General features: G+C 39.4%; 1 protein-coding gene across 1 annotated transcript; it reads left to right on the forward strand.

Annotated features, from left to right (window-relative positions):
• The first annotated feature begins 8,506 nt into the window (after nt 1-8,506).
• On the forward strand, nt 8,507-19,700 carry chrnb5a (cholinergic receptor, nicotinic, beta 5a). Its single transcript, XM_030053734.1, has 8 exons — nt 8,507-8,576; nt 14,476-14,621; nt 15,043-15,087; nt 15,179-15,288; nt 16,150-16,676; nt 17,626-18,110; nt 18,971-19,116; nt 19,643-19,700. The coding sequence occupies exons 1-8, from the start codon at nt 8,528-8,530 to the stop codon at nt 19,656-19,658; spliced, it is 1,524 nt and encodes a 507-aa protein (XP_029909594.1). The 5' UTR covers nt 8,507-8,527; the 3' UTR covers nt 19,659-19,700.
• Nucleotides 19,701-20,170: the final 470 nt, after the last annotated feature.

The following is a 20,170-nucleotide window of genomic DNA, read 5'->3' on the forward strand; positions in this document are numbered from 1 at the left end:
TCAGGTGTGAACGTGTGTAATTATGAAGGAGGGTGTTCGCTGCAGGCTCAGCAATCTTTCCACCATGCAGGCTCAGCAAAACTTCCCTGGATAAATAAGGATTATAAACCAACATGTACATTGCATGCTCCTTATACTACTCTAAAAATGTAACCCCTCCTTCGTGGATTGTGTTGATATATTGCTGCAACCACTCACAGAGTGTCTTAGCTACACACATAAATAGGGCACATCCTTGACTCTTATTTAGTAGCCTTAACCTGTGTGTGTGTGTGTGTGTGAGTGTGTGTGTGTGTGTGTGTGTGTGTGTGTGTGGATGTGCATGTGCTAACACTTTATAATAACGACCATTAGTAAGGTAAGGTCATTTATAAGACATAAGCTAATGCTGAACAAGTAATGAACAAAACATACACCTTTGTTAATGATTATTTAATATGATGTTAGTGTCACAAAGTTGTTGTGAGTTAATGAGTTAATTACTGTATATTCATGAAAAAATCATTTGTGAATGTTTAGCTAATGAATTACTGATATATATTGTGAGTGAAGTCTGTATTACTGAATCATTTATATCATTTACAAGTGTCAATAATTCACCAGACATCAGATCAACAAATGCTACACTGTGGTCTGCTGTGTTATGTCTTAAGTATAATGAATTGCTTTTTTGTTTGTTTTACAAATAAATGCCATATTATTTTGCACATATGACACCTGATTTACTTTGAAATGCTGTTTTGTTTGAAACAGAAAAATACAGATGTGTCTTTTAAGCCTAAATAGACTGAAACCTCAACTGCACCGCATCTGGATAATGGAGACATAGTGACCTGTAATACCATAAATTATGCATATGATGCATTGCATACAGCATATTACAATTGCAGTACAGCATATTGTAAGACTCACACAAAGACTTAAACCTCATCTATCAAGAATGTGTGTATCCTCCAGGTGTGTCAGTGCAGTTGTTATGATGTGAACTGTCTTGCTTGTTTCCGCTGACTGTGACATCACAGGACTCTGGAGCACTGAGGTGGTGCTGTGGAGATTCTTCACAAACTGGCTTCATTCTTCCTTCTGGTACTGGACAGCAACACACAGCCATGGGAAAAACTCAGAGAAGTGATACTCCTCATTTTTCATATAACAACTGATGCAATGTTTTCTGAAATCTTGTATCTGATATGTAAACATCTTAACATAAAGTCTTCACATGAGAATTTCTATTTGTGTTGTGTAGATTGTACTGAAAACAGTGCTATGTGTCTGAAAGTATTTTCATTCATTTCACATAGATTGTATATACATTACAGGGACTTGATCAGGCCAATGCTCCACTGAGGTTTTTCATGGAAAGGCATACTCCTACTCTGTTAGTGCAGTTAGGTCTAAAGGAAAGGTGCAACTCTTAAATGCAGCATGAAATGACATTTCACATTGGCTTTTTGATAACAGAGAGCTCTAACCTATTAGAAAAGAGTTACTGAGAATTGGTTTCACAGTATTTTAATAACAGTGAAAAATGCCATTTCTGGTTAAAAAAAATTGGATCAAACACTAAAATGGAGCTGCGCCACTTCCAAACAGCTTGTGGGAAAAATGCCAGCAAAAGCAGTTGTGGTGCAGCTCTGCCCTGAAAAAACTGACAGGTATGTTTTATATTTGACTCAACCAAATGATCTTAAATTTACTGAAGCTGTGTTTCCCGGAGGCTGGCACTCGGGGTACGTTTCAGTCACTGCCTGTCCAGTCACAAATAGAGATTGTCTGACAAACACAATGTGCTGTCACAGGCACAAACAATTATGGTCATTTGAGTTCACCAACAATTTCAGTGCTCCACAGCTTTACTTAAGTGTTTTTTTTTTTTTTTTTTTCCTGAATTACATAAAATCACAGCCACTGTGGAGTATGGACATTGGTGAGAAAACAAATGCACTGTTTAATAAAGTTTTTTTTTATAAAGACTCAATACCATTTTTTACATACACATCTAAACCAACAAGACCTCCAAACCACACATCCACAAAGATTGTTTTTTCCAACCCTCTAATACGACCAACAGGACCTTTTCCTAAATTAGTAGTGCATACAACATTACTGTCTTTAGTATGACCCAAGTGAGCATGGCTAACTTTCGGTGAGGAACATTATCCTGCTAGCCACTAAAAACATTTGGTTCGGGAAAGGAAACAGTTAACCTTAGGAAAAGATCAGGGTTATGGTTACTATTAGCTATGGTTTGAAATAGTCTAATTACAAATAATGACATTCATTTTGTGTTTTGTTTGTATATATTCCAAGTTTTACATGTATTCCATATTGTTTTTTTGTTCTGAGTGATCCAAAGCACCAAGAAAGTTTGTGGTATTCAGTGCCTATTGTGCAGAATTGTGATGTTAAAACTATTCTCTAGCAAGCCCTCCAAAAAAAAAAAAAAAAAAAAAAAAAAAAGGCCTTTGTTTGATGAGCCAAGAGGTGTGGCAGTGACTGAGCCATGAATCTATACTGTGTATTTCTTTTGATTAGATGATTGTGAGAGACTTTTCCAGAAAAGATTGATTTTATGTGGCACGCTCTTAGATTAGATGGAACGTTAATGATCCCCATGGAGAAAATGTAATGCAGCAGCAGAAAATAATAGAATCACAGCAGAGATAAAAAGGGTATAAATAAGAACTAAGCAAATGAAGTGGTGTCAAACACAAATCAGACAACTGTTGTAACAGTAAGCCATATCAAGTAGAACTACATGCTTGTAAAGCATTAAAAACAGTAATTGTTGCATGTATGTGGCTTGTGCCATAATAATATCATCAGAATGTAAAACAAAACAAACGAAACAAAACAAAACAAAACAAAACAGAGGAGTGAAAAAGATGCTTGATGAATGCTATGTGAACAGGAAATATCTGAATTAACCTTTGAGACAGATACTGAAGACACTGACGAGAAGACACCAGCAGGGTGACGGGATTTATGCTAGCAAACTGCAAACTAACCCTAACCCTAACATTTTATACGATATATGTAAAGTATTTGTTAATGATTACCAAATAAATTGTAAATCTCTACGGAACTGTTTTTAAAACATATACAAACATTACATAGCTAGATGGACCAGATATATGTAACACTTTGTGAATAGTTAATAATTGGTATGTACAGTATCTAGAAACATTATTTGGATGGCTATTATAAAGATCTAACTGGTAATTAAACACCTTGTTAAAATGTTAATAAATACTGTCTTGGCTACTTCATCTACAAACATTGTTTTAATGGCCATTACTAAGATTATAAAATTGTTAATGAAGCTGTTGAACCCCGGAGTCACCACTTGTAGCTATATTCATTAGCCAATTAAGCATAAGCAGTAGTTGTAACTTTATAATAGCTATCCAAATAATGTAACCAACTGTTAACCATTAACAAAGTCTGGTCCATCTATGTGAGGTTAGTAGCTGTTTCACAAACAATTCTTAAGGTTTATCATTAATCATCATCAGTTACTTAACATAGTATAAAAATTGTTACAATGTATGCAGCAACAAACATTTCATAGTTTACTATAAATGAACATAATTAATTCAAATTTCATTGTTTATTAAGTGTAAATAACTATTAACTTCCATTAATTAACAATTGATTATTGATGACATGATTACATTATCATATATCATATCATTTATTTATTACCAGAGAGAGAGAGCGAGTGAGAGAGAGAGAGAGTGAGATAGACAGATAGATAGATAGATAGATAGAGAGAGAGAGTGAGTATTGAATTGACATAAACTGTGGTGCTCTGTATGCCAGCTGAAGCCACACACACTTCCATTAAGACACACTGAGATCTGCAGTGGGCCGTGTAAACAGGTCATGTGCTGGACAGTGAGTGATTTATGTATGAGTTGAGCCTGTCGGGTATGGCACAAGTATAAATCTCTTGATTTGTCATCAGTTTTTATCTTAACATCATCCATTTTTTAAGAATCTCTCCTATATTTGAGAACACACAGTATATTTGTCGATATGTTTTCTCATAAGCATATATAATTTATGTCAGTAGAAGCAAAGTCTGTACTATATTCATTTTTTGTCTCCTGACAAGTGAGAAAAGTAACATAATGATATTAGAAAAAAAAAAAAAAAAGAATTACAAAGATCCTGGTGGGAGACGTCACCTGTAGTGCTCGATCACACACCCACAAACTCAAAGATATGCACTCGCACATGTACCTTAAGTTAAATTTTTCTATTTATATTATTTTATGGAAAATTCCTTTTTATTTAGTGCATGTTGTCCTACACATTTCCCATGCTGTATGCATAATTACTATTTGTACAATATTATAATGATTTTTATTTTTAAAAGTTTGTTTTTTTTATCATTGTATCTGACTTGTTTTATCACCTCACTTTCATAACAGTTTAATCACTCACAAACTTTTTAAGATAAACCCATTCTAACTACATGCTCCAGTTTTCTGTCATCTGCTGTGCAAATCTGCATGTTTACTCCTGGGGAAAACCCCTGTAAACAACAACCCTGCTGTGTAAAACAACCAACAAAAAAGGACCTCTCCCCTCCCCCGACTGAGGCAAATCCATGCTTTCAACAGAGTTACATATCAAATCTGCAGATGGATTATTTATGAGGGACAAGAAGAAATGTCTAAAAGAGAGGTGGAGTCAGCTTATACCTTCTCCTCTTTATTGCTTTTGCACCCCAGCCTTGTCTCCATCTTTCTAGTGTGACTTCTATGGCTAAGTGGTTTGCGACACAGCTCTCCTCTTACTCGCATGTCAGTTCATCGTCCTATCACACAAATGCACCCGGTCTCACTTTTAAAAATACTACTGGCGCACATGTGCATGCATACTAACTGAGTGTATAGTAGCAGATATAAGACAGCTAATGAGGTATAGTAAATTAAACCACAGAAATTAACTCTGGTGCAAATGAATGTGCCTAATGAAGGCGTCACAAATGACATTGAAGTATGCACATGTCAAGTCAACAGTAAATTACTAGTATGTGCATGTTTGCATGCATGAGAAAACAGGTAAAAATACAGTATACCCCTTCACAGTGTGAATGACTGGATAACTCTCCGTGTGACTGAAATACTCTGCACTCACATTTTAGGTGCTGCCCTATTGACACTTCAGGGTGAAACTCGTATTTTGGTTGAACCCCTTCACAAGGAGGTTACTGTGAGAGGCAAGCTACAGAGTAGCACCCCTGGAGCTGGTAGGCACTCATGGTCTTGCTCAAGGGCTACTCAGCAGGGCAGATGCTTGCTGTCATGAGGGATAAAACCCAGGTATTCCTGTTGACATATTGTGCTGGTTCCATTGCTACATTACACCTATCCTTGCTGCTCCTCACTGTTTATCTGTGAGTTTTAGAATGGATTTTAAGATTTTGCTGCTTGTTTTTAAGGTATTGAATGGTCAGGCTCCTGCCAGTATCTATGAACTGTTGCTCCCTTATGAGCCTGATCGCTGCATGACACCCTCCAGCAGGGATCAACTAGTGGTCCCCAGATCCCAGCTTGTAACAAAGGGTGACTGGGCCTTTTCTGGTTTGGCCACTTGGTTGTGGAATTCCCTGCCTGGAGATCTCAGGCAGGTAAACTCACAACCTCTCTTCTTCATAAAACTCACTTTTATCATTTGGCTTATTTGTTTTATTGTGAAGCACTTTGTAACCCTTGTTTTGAAGTTCTCTATAAATGAAGTTATTATTGTTGTTGTTGTTGTTGTTGTTATTGTTGTTGTTGTTGTTGTTGTTGTTATTAGTATATCCATTATGGCTTATTAATTTTTGATTTTAAAAAAGTTTTATATATTTGTAATTTTTATGTACTTTCATTATTTCATATACATTGTTTTGTGTGTGTTGTATATATATATCTATATATATATATATATATCTATATCTATATCTATCTATCTATCTATCTATCTATCTATCTATATATATATATATATATATATATATATATACACACAACACACACAAACACACACACACACACACACACACACACACACACACACACACTGCACTACTGGTAGATAACACGTAAAGACGGGAGGGAAGGGGTGATCCCATAAGTTGTCCCCCAGGTTTTAGGTTATTTTCTTCTATTGTTTAAATTGTTCATATAGTATTTTTCTACATTCCTTGCTTAGAATGTTTATATTGCTCTTTGGTACTTATTATCTGTTTATACTGTTTATAGTGTAAATTATGCTTCATATCTTGCTATCCACTTTGCTGCTGTAATACGTGAAATTTCCCCACCGTGGGACTAATAAAGGAATATCTTATCTTATCTTACCTCTTTAATAAAGGCTAGAGGAAAATATTCTGATTTTTCATGATCTACTTATAACTGTCAAAGTTTTCCAAGGATTCGTTTTTGTTTGTTTGTTTTTAACTCTTCTAGATTTGTATTTATCCTTCATAATGACATGACAGAGGAATACAAGGATGATGAAACTGTTTTTTAAAGACACCAGGGCTGAGGTGGAATACGGTTTTGATGGGGGAGGATGGATGAAACAGACAAAGATGAGGAGAGACATATCTATCTATCTATCTATCTATCTATCTATCTATCTATCTATCTATCTACACACAAAGACGTATGATGATCTGTGTTTATGGGTGTGTATGTATGAGACAGAGAGAGAGAGAGAGAGAATGAGAGAGAGGGAGAGAGAGTATTGAACTGATATAAACTGTGGTGCTCTGTATGCCAGCTGAAGCCACACACACTTCCTTTAAGACAGACTGAGATCTGCAGTGGGCCGTGTAAACAGGTACTGTGCTGGATAGTGAGTGATTTATGTATGAGTTGAGCCTGTCAGGTATTGCACAGGAGTAAATCTCTTGATTTGTCATCAGTTTCATCATCATAAGAGACAGAGAGTGAGCACAGAAGTTAAATAAAACCAAATACAATTTAATTACACTGATTACTCACTTGATATGATTTGATTACAGACTTGTGCTCTTGCTATTATTTGCTTTTCTTATTATAGTCATCAGTTTCCCAAAAGACTAAGGTTGTATAACATTTCAAAGGAACAGTTTTTCATTAAGAAACTGTATTTATAACAAAATAAAGATGAAAGACACAACTCAACAACAAACGATTTGCTGCTAAATACCATGTCGTATTATTCTATTTTGTGTAAATTCCAAACACCCTGCATTGCATTTTATTGTATGAAATATGCTAGATTAACAAAATTTGGTTTGGTTTAGATTGTATTCACACAGAACTCTGAGACACAACTTTATTATGAAGCAACTTTGTTTGCCATTGCATTATTACAACCTGCTCCCTGACACACGATGTCTGGTACACACGATGAGTTCAAGACAGTCCCAGTAACTGTGATGCCCAGTTTCAAACTAAGTTCTTGCAGAGTTCATTTACTGGCGCCTATTATATAAGACTATCTAGTATAGAAAAAGATGGGCAGTAATAAAATCCACGTCTGTAAAACATATGCAAATTTCTAAGTGTCAGTACCTGCGGGAAGAGATCATTACTTAATTGTTAGTTTCGGTCATATCCCACAGCCTTTTGGACTGTCATCTAGGGTTGAGCCAGTGTCATGAATAGGAGACTATCGGCAGGTCATTGGCAGGAAGCCCTGGCAACATCAGTGGCCGTCGAGAGCGAACTGGCAGCCAGGCTCACTCAGCTGAACATTAGTCGAAGCCGTGACGTGGACCGTCTCCACTTTAGTCCGAGGCTCAGGAATCAACAACCCCCTCACCCCCCACCCCCACCTCTCCTGCTCCAGGCTTTCCACCGGAGCAAGAGCGGAGTTTAATGGAAGATTTGTTCCTGACGTCTACGGCCATAAATGACTGCAGGTACCCAAAGGAATCAAAGCACAGCCAGCCCGCTGTCGGTGCGCCCTTGAGTCTCAGTTTCAGCAGCCGCGCCAAATGCTTAACGCACCACAAGTTGTTGGTGTCTCTTTTGGGAAAAGAGCAAGATCCAACTAAAAGCTGGCAAACCGCTTAGAGGAGTTTTACAGAAGAAGTTTTACCCGGGAAATTGTGTTATCCTACTTCGGGGCCACGACAACAGCCGTGTACTCATTTGGACTATTGGATTTGGATCGAGTGTGCCTCAAATGTCAACGCGGCTGGTTTGTGGCTGAAGCGGCAAGTCTGGAGGCACACAGCGGCGCCGGGCAGTGGGCAAAGTAGAACATAAAGGACAAAATAGTATCTAGTTAAACCAATTTAACATTTTCACTGCAATATAGTCTGTCTCTAATATTGGAGTTTCTTCATATTTTTGCGCTGCTCAGGGTGGCAGGACGAGATTGTGAGCAGGTGTGTGGCACTGACAGGCGGACAGCATAAAAAAAAGGAAACATCACAGAGTAGAGATTTATCACCACCGCTCCACGCTGCACGCAAGCCAGTTCTTTCCCAGGGACAATCTGAAAATCCACCAAGTTTCCAGTGTCCGGGGAGGAGATGACTGCGACCAGTACTGTCCTCTTACTCTTCATCCTGTCTCTCACAAGTGAGTATAGCACTTTACACGGGTCTTGGTTATAAGCTCAATATGTTTCATTTCTTTTCTTCTTTATTATATGTGTTTAAGCATGCTTTCAAAAGTATTATGCAGGATATTCAGGTGGAATACGTTTTGCAGGTGAGTGATGATGACAACACCATTATGCTCAGATGAGGGAAAACAACTCAAAAGACAAAAGAGTCAGTTTTTCAAGGTTTATAATTTTCTTATTGTGCGAAGCTTGCATGATGAAAAGCAGCAGTGTGAGTTCGCTGTCCCTGGTGCTGAATGATAGACACGCTGGCCGAAGTGTATCTTTTCAGAGAGAAAGATTATATGCGCGACATTCTCCCTTGGATGTTTGTGTGTGTGTGAGTATGTTTGTGACGCTTAACATTATCCTACTATGCATATATATACGTAAACATATATAAAACACCTGAGAAACAAAAATGCAAACAGTAAATGTAGAAACACGCATACTCTCTCTCTCTCTCTCTCTCTCTCTCATACACACACACACACACACACACACACACACACAAACAGATGGTTTCCCTATAGACCGTCTGTGTAGAACAGACGGTCTATAGGGACACACACACACACACACACACACACACACACACACACACACACACACACACACACACACACTCACAGACCTACACCAAAGAAGACAAAGTTTTACTGTCTCAGGTGTCCCTCGTATTTACCTCAGGGCAAAAAGGCAAATAGAGAGACAAGGGGGTCAAGCAACCACACACACACACACACACACACACAACCGGGGGACAGTTGGAGAAGAGCGAGTTGCCTGAAATTATCACCAGTTGGATGTTTGAAAGGCCTCCCATAGCCAGTCTTCACCACAAAGTCTCACTGTAACCAGCGCCCACAACTTCAACTTGATCGAACAAAACCGCATGATCTGATCTGATATATGATAAAATGTTGTGTGAATTGCTAAGAAATTTGTCCTGCATCATTAGTGTGCTCCAGTATCACACATATGCAAAAACACATACAAAGAAATGCTTCCAAAACACAATAAAGTGCCACCTTTCACACAAATATATGATTCATATCTAAACACTAAGAAATGCCACAAAGTCCCAAGGTTGCTGTTAGTAAAGTACTGCAATTCCAAGATGAAGAACACCTTATATTTAGCACAATGGGATGTGATATTGAGTATTTGTCCTATTCTAAGCTACCCACCTTATTTTGGAAAGGGGAAGGAAATAGCTGGTTGAACTTACGCTTATTTTGTGCTGCACTTTTGTTCAGTCATCTCCATGCTAACTACACTGACCAGCTTATTTGACAACATTGTGGGAGCACTTCCAAAAAACAATCAGTTGGTACAAATGACCAGAAGTGCCTGACTGGAAATCTTGCACAAACAAACAAACAAACAAACAAACAAATAAAAAAAAAAACAATATTCAACACTTTTCAAAAGCGCAAAATGCTCTTCATCAAAACGCCAAAGCTTATTGCAATTTCGACTGCAGTGACACATTTGGCTTTTCAAATGGCCTTTTCTATCTGCTTTAGCCATTTTCATTATTCATTTTCTATCACAGTAAATAAATGGCAACATAATAAATACTTTGCAGTGTGTGTTTTAGTTCAGTGTTCCTCATATAAGCAGTGTGAGCCCATCAGACAGTATTAGCTGCCTCACCTGTAAGCACCATATTCTGTGTTATGTGATTCAAGTAGTTGGTTTAGGATTTAATGGAAATGGAAAAAAACTTTCTTACTGAGAGAAAGAGGCAGACACAAACTAAGAGGACCCCTGTGTATACCAAAAACAGAGTACGACACAAGAGCTACATTAGTGATTCGGTGTGTGTGTCTTTGTCTCTGTGTTCCTGAATCAAATGCTGCCTCAATGAAACCGCTTACAGCAACTTAGGCCTTAGAGTCGTGTTCTTAAAAAACTCTGTCTGTTCTTACTTTTAAAATAAGCAGAAGCCATGGCAGATGGTCTCTCTCAATAATTTACTGAGGGCCATTTTCTACCTACCACCACTGAAGCTCTGTCTCTTGTCTTCCAGGTAGGATCCTTAGATGGTGTGTCGCAAAAGGAATGTTTACCTTCACCTTGCCTCTGTTTCTGGATGCTTGTTCTGTCAGGAGTGTTGACTCTCTTTATCTTTTATTTAACTTTCTTTCTCTGGCTAGATAGTTAAATCCAGCAGGATCAAAACTTTCCTATGCTACAGGATTTTGCAATCCAAATGCAACAGGACCCATCAATGTGTAAGTGGGTTTTGCCAAACAATCGACTGTTTGACAAAGACCCTGTGTGACAGGCAACATATTCAACCTCTGCTCTGCAGCATCCATCAAGGCAAAGATACTCTGAAATCTGAGTCTAAATTATTTAAATGATGTAATGCACCTAGGGGGCATATTGCACTTCTCTGTGTCTCTCACCATGTTGTTGTATTTACTTATGCAAGATATTGGGTGTGTGTGTGTTTCCCTGAAGGATCTTCGCCTTATTTGAGCTGGCCCTGTAGTGTTCTGTTCCATGGGATTTAGAAGTATACCACAGCCTCGGCATTTTACCTTAAGTTAATGTACCAAAACACTTAATCACACTAATTCCACACAACATGGTTTTCAAACAGTCTGTCATCTCACTTTACACTGACATATCCCTTTTCTAAAGCTATAATTGTAACACAATACACACACATGCACAATTGCTCATGGCATACACATACTCTGAAAACATGTCACGCTTCCCTGAGGCCAGTTGAAATGGAAGCGTAGTGAAAGGCATTTAACTCTTAAGGTTAACCTTCACTTTAGCTAACAGCTCTCTCTCTCTCTCTCTCTCTCTCTCTCTCTGTCTCTCTCTCACTCACACACACACACACACACACACACACACACACACACACACACTTAATCTTCATTGCAGCCCATTGCTTATGCACATGTGTGAACACACACACACACACATACACACACACACACTGCATGGTAGCCAAGCTAAAGATATGAGTTGCAGAGCTTTATGTGAGACGGGTGGTGAAGTGGTTGCAGCATCACTGGTTCTCTCATTTCACCTCTCTAAAGAGACACTCTTCAGTTGGGTTATAGAGAATGAGTGTGCCTCCAGAGCCCCAACTTTTAACTCCAGTCCAGCAATGCAGCAGTGCACAAAAGGGCACTGTAGGGGGAGGGGTGGAAAAGTGTAGTATAAACCTACAATGAGGTAATCCTCATTGACTCAGAAAGTTTGAAAAATGTCACATGGCCAACCGGCATTCCCCAGGTAATTGTGGTTAGCTGGAAACAGGTCACTGATGTATATTGTACCTTTATCTGTTGGGACCAATGACATTGTCCACTGAAAGATGTAAACTATGAATGTCAGGACTCTTTAAGGATCCCCTGTCCTGCAAGTTTTATTCCAGCTATTCTCTTGCACAAATGATCCAATTTAGGGCTTAATACTGATTGGTTGAAACAGATCTACATGACTGATTTAGATCACTGTTGCTTGCTTTTTGACAGAATCGGTCATTGTTACACACGCTATGACTGAACGAGGCAAGTGATCTGAGTATTATTACCAATGACTTGGCGCATTGTGTTGAAATTGTCCGTATGTATCAAGGTGATACCTCACAACTCATCAACTCAGGTGTCATGGAACTTTTGCTGGTTTGCCGATGGTATTTACAACTTCATAATCCATGATTTGAGTGTTAACGCCCAGTGGTAAGCTTGAAAATTTCTGACTTGAGACTATGAGTTTATGAAGACCACCCAAATGCACCAACAATTTGATAGGAATGTAGGGTAAATTAACTGTGGTCTTGATGTCATGAACATAGCCAGTGTGAATATTGAAAGCCTGTAATTAACTAGTGTTTGTGTGTTAGTGCATGTGATCTGGTGTACACACGTTGAGGTAGGAGGAACAAAGAGGTGCGGGAGGAGAGCTTGATAGTGAATTTAAAGCCAAAGTTATGTTTTCATAACTACTGTTTAACTATATAACTATTGTTTTTCATACTACTATTATTATTTATACTGTTGACTTCAACTACAAGGGGAATTCTATATGTTGTCTCAAGTCTTTCATTGGAAGATCTTAACAAGATTCTGCTGCAACAAAAAAGAACGAAAAACTATGCAGACTTGTAAAGGAGGACAAAGCTCAGATGCTTCTGTTCTGCTTTTGCCTACATGTGATAATTCAATACACAAATATTCAAAATCGGCTGATTTCGCTTTCAGTTAATGTCATGTTAACCTGCACCCCAAAATATTGTGTTAGGTGATTTGAGAAATCCATTTCCCCAAATAATAAATACAGTTGTTCTTTTAGGTAACACAGAAGTATTTAAAACCCAGTTTAAAAAATACCTTGAATTCAAATTTAAAAAAGAAAGAAAAGAAAAAAGAAAAAGATTTCCCACAAGTCATGGCAGCACAACACTGTATGAAAAAATGGTAAGAAAATTTACCTCAAGGAAGGGTGGACTATAATGATTTAAACTGAAAATATTGGCTATATTGTTTGTACTATATGTTGTTACTATTTTGTCTTTTCTTTTTGACATTTTCTTGTCTGTTCTTGTTGCACTTGTTGTTCTTAAAGTATAAAATTGTATGTCATCTATGCATTTTGGAAAGGTGGGAGGTGCAGCCACTAAAACAACAGGTTTTGACAGCAAACACTGATTTTATGGCACACAGTAGATGACATATTGAGCAAAAGTTTTTCTATGTAGTTTGTCACTGTTGTTTATGTGGACGGCAGCAGCACCCTCACATTATTTCACGGCAAACCACTTGTGCTCTGAAGTTAAAATGTGAACTGAACCTCACAGTGTTTTGCTGAGGCCTGTTAGATTCCCTTGTTTCCCTTCGTCTTAACAGAGTTGGAAGTGCTGGTCGAGACTGTCATGAAAACTTGAAAGTGCAGGGTGTTGCTGAGACAGAGGGTACATGTTCAGTCAACCCTTCCTGAACACCGTGTGTAATCTTATACAAACAGACAAGTCATAGAGCACAGAGGAGGTGAAAATATTAAACGCTTGCTGTTCTGTCTGTTGTCAGTCTGTTTGACAATGTGGACATAATGGCTGAGGAAGCCAAGAGAGCAAACCAAAAGCATTTTTGCTTTTGATTAATTTATATGACTGCTTTTACATAAGCAATAATTTAGGGCTGAGAGAAACAAAGCTTCGGGGATCCTCTCGGAGGAACGCATGACTGGATTTTGTTTTGTTCTTTTGTTCTAAAACCCTGCAGTAAAGGGTGATACTGTGGAATACACACAGTTCAACACGGTGTGTATGCACACACACACACACACACACACACACACACACACACACACAGATTTTAAAACAAATATGTCACTCAGCCTTATACCCTTGGTTGTTTATTTGGTTGACAGCCAGCTTGTTCATTCTGGCCCATTCACGATGACATTAGACTGAAAACATATTGTGATAGAGAGGCTATCACATTTGGAACTGCAACACACACACACACACACACACACACACACACACACACACACACACAATGTGGTGACATTTCTGTCTTCAGTGTTACGTCTTGGGGGAACACATCTCACTCCCCCAGTGTTCCTGCTTTGTAAACAGACAAACCACTTAGCAGATATGGCATTTACTTAGTTTTGGCATTTACTTTTGGCTGACCACGTATGACCGAGTTCTTTTTAAACAGCACAGCAAAGGGACATGCAACTGTATCTCAGCTGGAAGGCTTTTTAAGATTATAAAGATTTTAAACAGTGAATAAAGCACAGCAAGGTGCACATTCACTGTGCACTCGAGTGTATATGGTGTTTACAGCACTTTACATTTTCCCCACTCTGTCTCTGTCTCTGTGACTTCAGGCAGCAGGGCAGAAAATGCAGAGGAGAGGCTGGTGAATTACCTGCTGGGTCCCGAGCGCTACAACAAACTGATCAGACCAGCCGTTAATAAGAGCCAGCAGGTCACGATCTCCATACAGGTGTCCCTGTCTCAGCTCATCAGTGTGGTGAGTACACACACACACACACACACACACACACACACACACACACACACACACCCTTGAACATGCACTTATAAGCATGCACATGGACAGCTAGTCACAGAGGAGGAAGAGATTTGCGTCTTGGGCACCAGTACAAGGACCCATTTTGTACCTACTATTTAAAAAGACTGACACTTGTTCTAACAAAATGTTTAATGGCAAAAACCATTCTGTTGAATTATTCAGGTTTTCATAATACTTTTTGAAGACCATTACTTATTAAAACAGTAATCCTTTTTGGGTTCTTCTATACTTTTAAAATACTGAGGGACGTGTGATTGAATGAAAACAACAGACATCGCTGTAATATTAAAATTTAAAGTGTATTATTTATAGCCTATTGCAACGCAAAATATTATTGTTGTTTGTTGGTATCTTACAGAATGAGAGAGAACAGATAATGACGACCAACCTGTGGCTGTTTCAGGTATGATCTTCATCACTGCTCAGACACAATGTTTAGTACATGTGAAGTATGGATGTCGGTGGGTAATATAATTATAAGTTTGTCTTTGCAGGAATGGAATGACTACAGGCTGAGGTGGGACCCAGACAAGTATGAAGGCATCAAAAAACTACGAATCCCATCTAAACACATCTGGCTTCCCGATATTGTGCTCTACAACAAGTATGTACAGTAGTGTGTGTACTGTATTACAATAGCAGCAGTGAGATCCATGTGTCAGTATTTGATGTGGGTGACCTGTTTCCATTGTACTGTTTTAAGTTGATGTAATGAAAAACCATCACCCTCCCATAATTAAGCAAACATGGTTACACATTTAACAGCACAGTAGAAACTCACCCTCCTCCTTTTCCAAGTGCAGTGTGTGTGTGTGTGTGTGTGTGTGTGTGTGAGAGAGAGAGAGAGAGAGAGAGAGAGAGAGAGAGAGAGAGAAACAAGCTCATGTTAAGGGATTACTGATGAAGTTCTATCATTTCATTAAGAGGTGTTCCAACATTCCCATCCAGAACATTGAAGCGGAAAATCTGCTGCTAAAATAAGCCTTTGTTTCTATGGTGATTTTTAATTGAACATTTCTGCACATGTTCTTTTCTCTTTTATTTTTTTCTTCTCCAAACCTGGTTGTTGCTAAAGTGGGAGGGATTAACAATTGCTTAATCAGAGTTGAATAATCTGGCTTCGTTATCGGCCCAGCCAATCATAAAGGAGATGTAGGGTTTCCTTGATCATTATGGGAGCAGAGGAAGAAAGGGTCTTCCGAGCCGCCTCCAGGGTTCGCTGACTTCAAACGTGTCTTAATTGTTGGTTGTGATGGCAAGAAGGGTGGGAGAAGGGCGGGGGAAGGGAGAGAGAGAGACAGAGAAAATTAAAATGGGTGAAAAATATGATCGCTGAGATCATTTCAGGGAGTGTGTGTGTTTGGTTTTGGTTTATGTGGCCAAGTCTGCTCACTTGGCCACATTCTCAGCCTATAAGACACTGTGCAATATGTTAATGTGGCATCTACCCCCAACCCCCTCACAGTGCTGACGGTGTGTATGAAGTCTCCTTCTACTGCAATGCTGTGGTCTCCAACACAGGGGATATCTTCTGGCTCCCCCCAGCCATCTATAAGTCGGCCTGTGCCATCGAGGTCAAGAACTTCCCCTTCGACCAGCAGAACTGCACTCTCAAGTTCCGCTCCTGGACCTACGACCACACCGAGGTGGACCTCATCCTCACCAGCGACTTCGCCAGCCGGGACGACTTCACGCCCAGCGGAGAGTGGGACATCGTGTCGCTCCCTGCACGAAAAAATGAAGACCCCAACGACATCACCTACCTGGACATCACCTATGATTTTGTGATCAAGAGGAAGCCGCTGTTCTACACCATAAATCTCATCATTCCGTGTGTGCTGATCACGTCACTGGCGATCCTGGTGTTCTACCTGCCTTCAGACTGTGGGGAGAAGATGACGCTGTGCATCTCTGTGCTGCTGGCGCTCACTGTGTTCCTCCTGCTGATATCCAAGATAGTGCCTCCCACCTCCCTAGCAGTGCCACTCATAGGTCAGTCATTTCTGTGTGTTTGTCTTCTTGTGTGTCTTTATACGAGAATCTAGGAACCAGAGGCTGCAATCACACTAGATTTGTGTGATAAAAATTTTGGCAAAAGATGTATCACTCCATAGATTCCCATTATAATCTAAGTGCAAGTACAATGTTCTAAAATTAAGAGAAAAATCACAGATTTTGTCATGGAACATGCACAGTATAGAAATATCCCATATACATTTCAGACATAATAACCCACAAATAGGAACAACATGCTATTGTGTCTCATCTGTGTCATCATTTTGAAAATGAGGACCATAATGCCTCCAACGTGAATATCATAATGAAAGTCCTCCAAAGCTGTATCTGTAAATTCCCCGGGAATTTATTTTGACGTTAAAAGACTGATAACTCACTATGGAGTCCAAAGTTCTTAACTTCATTGATCGAAATCTTGGAATCTCGTGGACAGAGGCTGAAGTGGTGCATGTTGCTTGGTTATAATTGATAGTGCAGTACAGTCTACTGCTCGCTGTTAGCAGTACAGTTAGCAATGTACGAAGTCGCAACAATAGTGCCTACGCTTCATTTGCTGCTTGAACAAAGTGAATGGAAGAAAATATAATATAATCCCCATTTGTTTATCAAATCTGTACTTATAACATGATACCACTGATTGTTTGAGGAGCTAGAGCAATCAGGGTCTCTAATTTAACAACTGTTATGAATCATACAAGATGCTGCTATTCTTGCCAATGGAAATCTTGTTAGGACCTTTTCTCCCATAAGTTTATCAATGTTTCTAAGAAATTACCCATTACCAAAGAACTGACTACAGCATATGACAGAAATGAATAGGCAAGCCCCTTCTTGTTCTCATATGATATTGATTGTCCCTACATTATTTCCTGGGTATTAGCATTTTTATTCTCATGCTCACACAAACCTCCCATCTCTCTTCCAGGTAAATACTTGATGTTCACCATGGTGCTGGTCACTTTCTCCATCGTGACCAGTGTGTGTGTCCTCAATGTGCATCACCGTTCCCCGTCCACCCACCACATGCCTGACTGGGTCAAACGGCTCTTCTTGATCCGCCTTCCTGCCTTCCTCCTCATGAGGCGCCCAGGATCCTCCAAGCTCCGCCGGAAATATGCCAACCGGAATGCCACAGGGATAAATGCCAATAGCTCACGCAGTGGCATGGAGAAGAAGCAGTATTCCGACATAAAACTTGGTGGCATCCGGACAGATGCCGACTCCTTCTACATGAACGAGGACTCAGCCCGGAAGTTCGGCTGGAAGGTGGGTGACATTCCAGACGGCGGCGGTGGGATCCCGGACTTCCGGAGGCGTGTGGCAGTGCAGTGGGATGCAGATCTGGAGGAGGCAGTGGATGGAGTGAGATACATTGCGGAGCACATGAAGACAGAAGATGATGACGAAGGGGTGAGGAGATAAGGTTATGGCGGAAGACGGAAAAAGATCTGATGATCAACAGAAAAACAGGAACAGAATGGAAGGAGGGGAAGAAAGAATAAATCATAGAGGGAAGTAAGGATAGAAGCAAGGAGCAAAGAAAGATGGAAAGAGGGGCTAGTGAAAAGGAGATGATGAGATGTATCATGATAAATATGTAAGGGAAATAAATGAGGAGTTTTGTATGAAAAAGGATGGTATCAGAGAAAGATAAATGCATAGAGAACAGTCCATCTCTTACATAAATCTTTCCATATCTTCTTCTTCTTTCATATTCATAAGTTTCCCTGACATTATCTAAACCTGTCAATCATCTTTCTCCTTCTGAAAATAGCAGATTTTCTTAGAAATTCCTGAAAAAGACTCAGTGACCATGTGCAGGCAGATTTGTCAGCTTTGGCACAAATAATCCCATGCTCTATTCATATCAGTTGCTAGACACATTTTTTTTTCACTGTTACTGCTCGTGGTAGATCTTTCATAAAGCCTTCTGATTCCCTCTCTGCAACACTGGGTACCAATACCCTGATATCTGCTGGGCATCCGAAAATCTTTATAGCCAATGTAACAATTAAAAACATTTTCTGATCACTAACCACCTCTCTTTAAAGAAATTAATATTGTAAAATGAGCTACTTCATTTTTCTATAAGTGAGGAGAGTATTTTAAATAGAAGACTGGGCACATATGAACCCCAAGCGAATGATTTTCATTGAAGAAGGTTACAACACAGTGTTTCATTGAGTGTCTACTTCCACACATCCTTCCCAGCTCTGGGATGTTCCATTGTAACATCCCATAATGGTCTGACTTCTTGCTTTTGGTTCCAGATCATAGAGGACTGGAAGTATGTCGCCATGGTGATAGACCGTCTGTTCCTGTGGATCTTCATCCTGGTGTGTGTGGTGGGAACACTGGGACTCTTCATGCAGCCACTGTTCCAGAGCTATAACACGCCCACTGCTGATGACACTGAGTGAGTGAGTGACACACACACACACAAACACACATGCCTGAACACACACACAAACACTAACAAGCAATGCAGTGCATACTTCCTGGCTTGGAATAGTGCCAATTTATGTCTAAGTTACAGAAAAGGGAAATGAAAATGTTCTTTGTTTACACTTGAATCGACCTTAATCTTCCACTTTGTCTATTCAGCCACGGCGGCTATCGCTGCTCATGCTAACATATTTCTATTTTTATTTATTCGAAACAAACTGCTGTTGCCACTGTTGGAAATGTAAAACATCCATTCCTGTGCACCAGGGGATTTTTTTCCCCTTGCAGAAAGACCAACCCAACCCTGGGTATTTAGAACAGCAAATGTGAAAGCTTTCATGAAGTGATTATAGGTTGAATCACTATTGTTATATCAACTGGTGATAGAGAGAAGCAAAACGGGAATGTATTTATATGAAAATGTTGAAGCTTATTTCTTTAAATATCTCTTTAGTATTTATATTTTCTCTCGTCTTTATTTATTTTTCTCCCCACAGGTATGGAGATTTCTAAGCCTCTGCCTCTGGAAAAGGAACATCAAAAAAAAAAAAAAAAAAAAAAAAAAAAAAAAAATTCCGCTCTTATAGAAACTGTAAGAACAGTGTGCCAAAGCCATACAAGGCCAGAGATGGCCTACTCCCTTCTCCAGTACTGTTGATGTGCATTACAAGACTTTATAAGACATTATAATAAGTAACAGTTCTCTACCATGGCACATTACAAGACCTTTTTTCTTCTCTGCTTGCCACTTCTCAAGTCAAGCTTCATAGTGAGAAAGGATGGACACGTTCAGGCCTACCCACTTGTATTAATGGGCCATTGCTCCCTCTCTCTCTCTCTTTTTCTCTCTTTCTCCCTCTCTCTCTTGTTCTGCTTCAGAGCTTTTACTTCAGCCACATCTCACATCCCAAGCAGCGGGTGAAGTTGCTAATGCATCATCTCTTTTTTGAGGAATGTGCATTCTGTCCTCTCTCTCTCTTTTCCACTGTTTCTTTCTATCTTTCTTGCTCTCTCTTGCCTGCTTG

Source organism: Myripristis murdjan, chromosome 1 (assembly GCF_902150065.1).
Source record: "Myripristis murdjan chromosome 1, fMyrMur1.1, whole genome shotgun sequence".
Taxonomy (NCBI): Eukaryota; Metazoa; Chordata; class Actinopteri; order Holocentriformes; family Holocentridae; genus Myripristis; species Myripristis murdjan.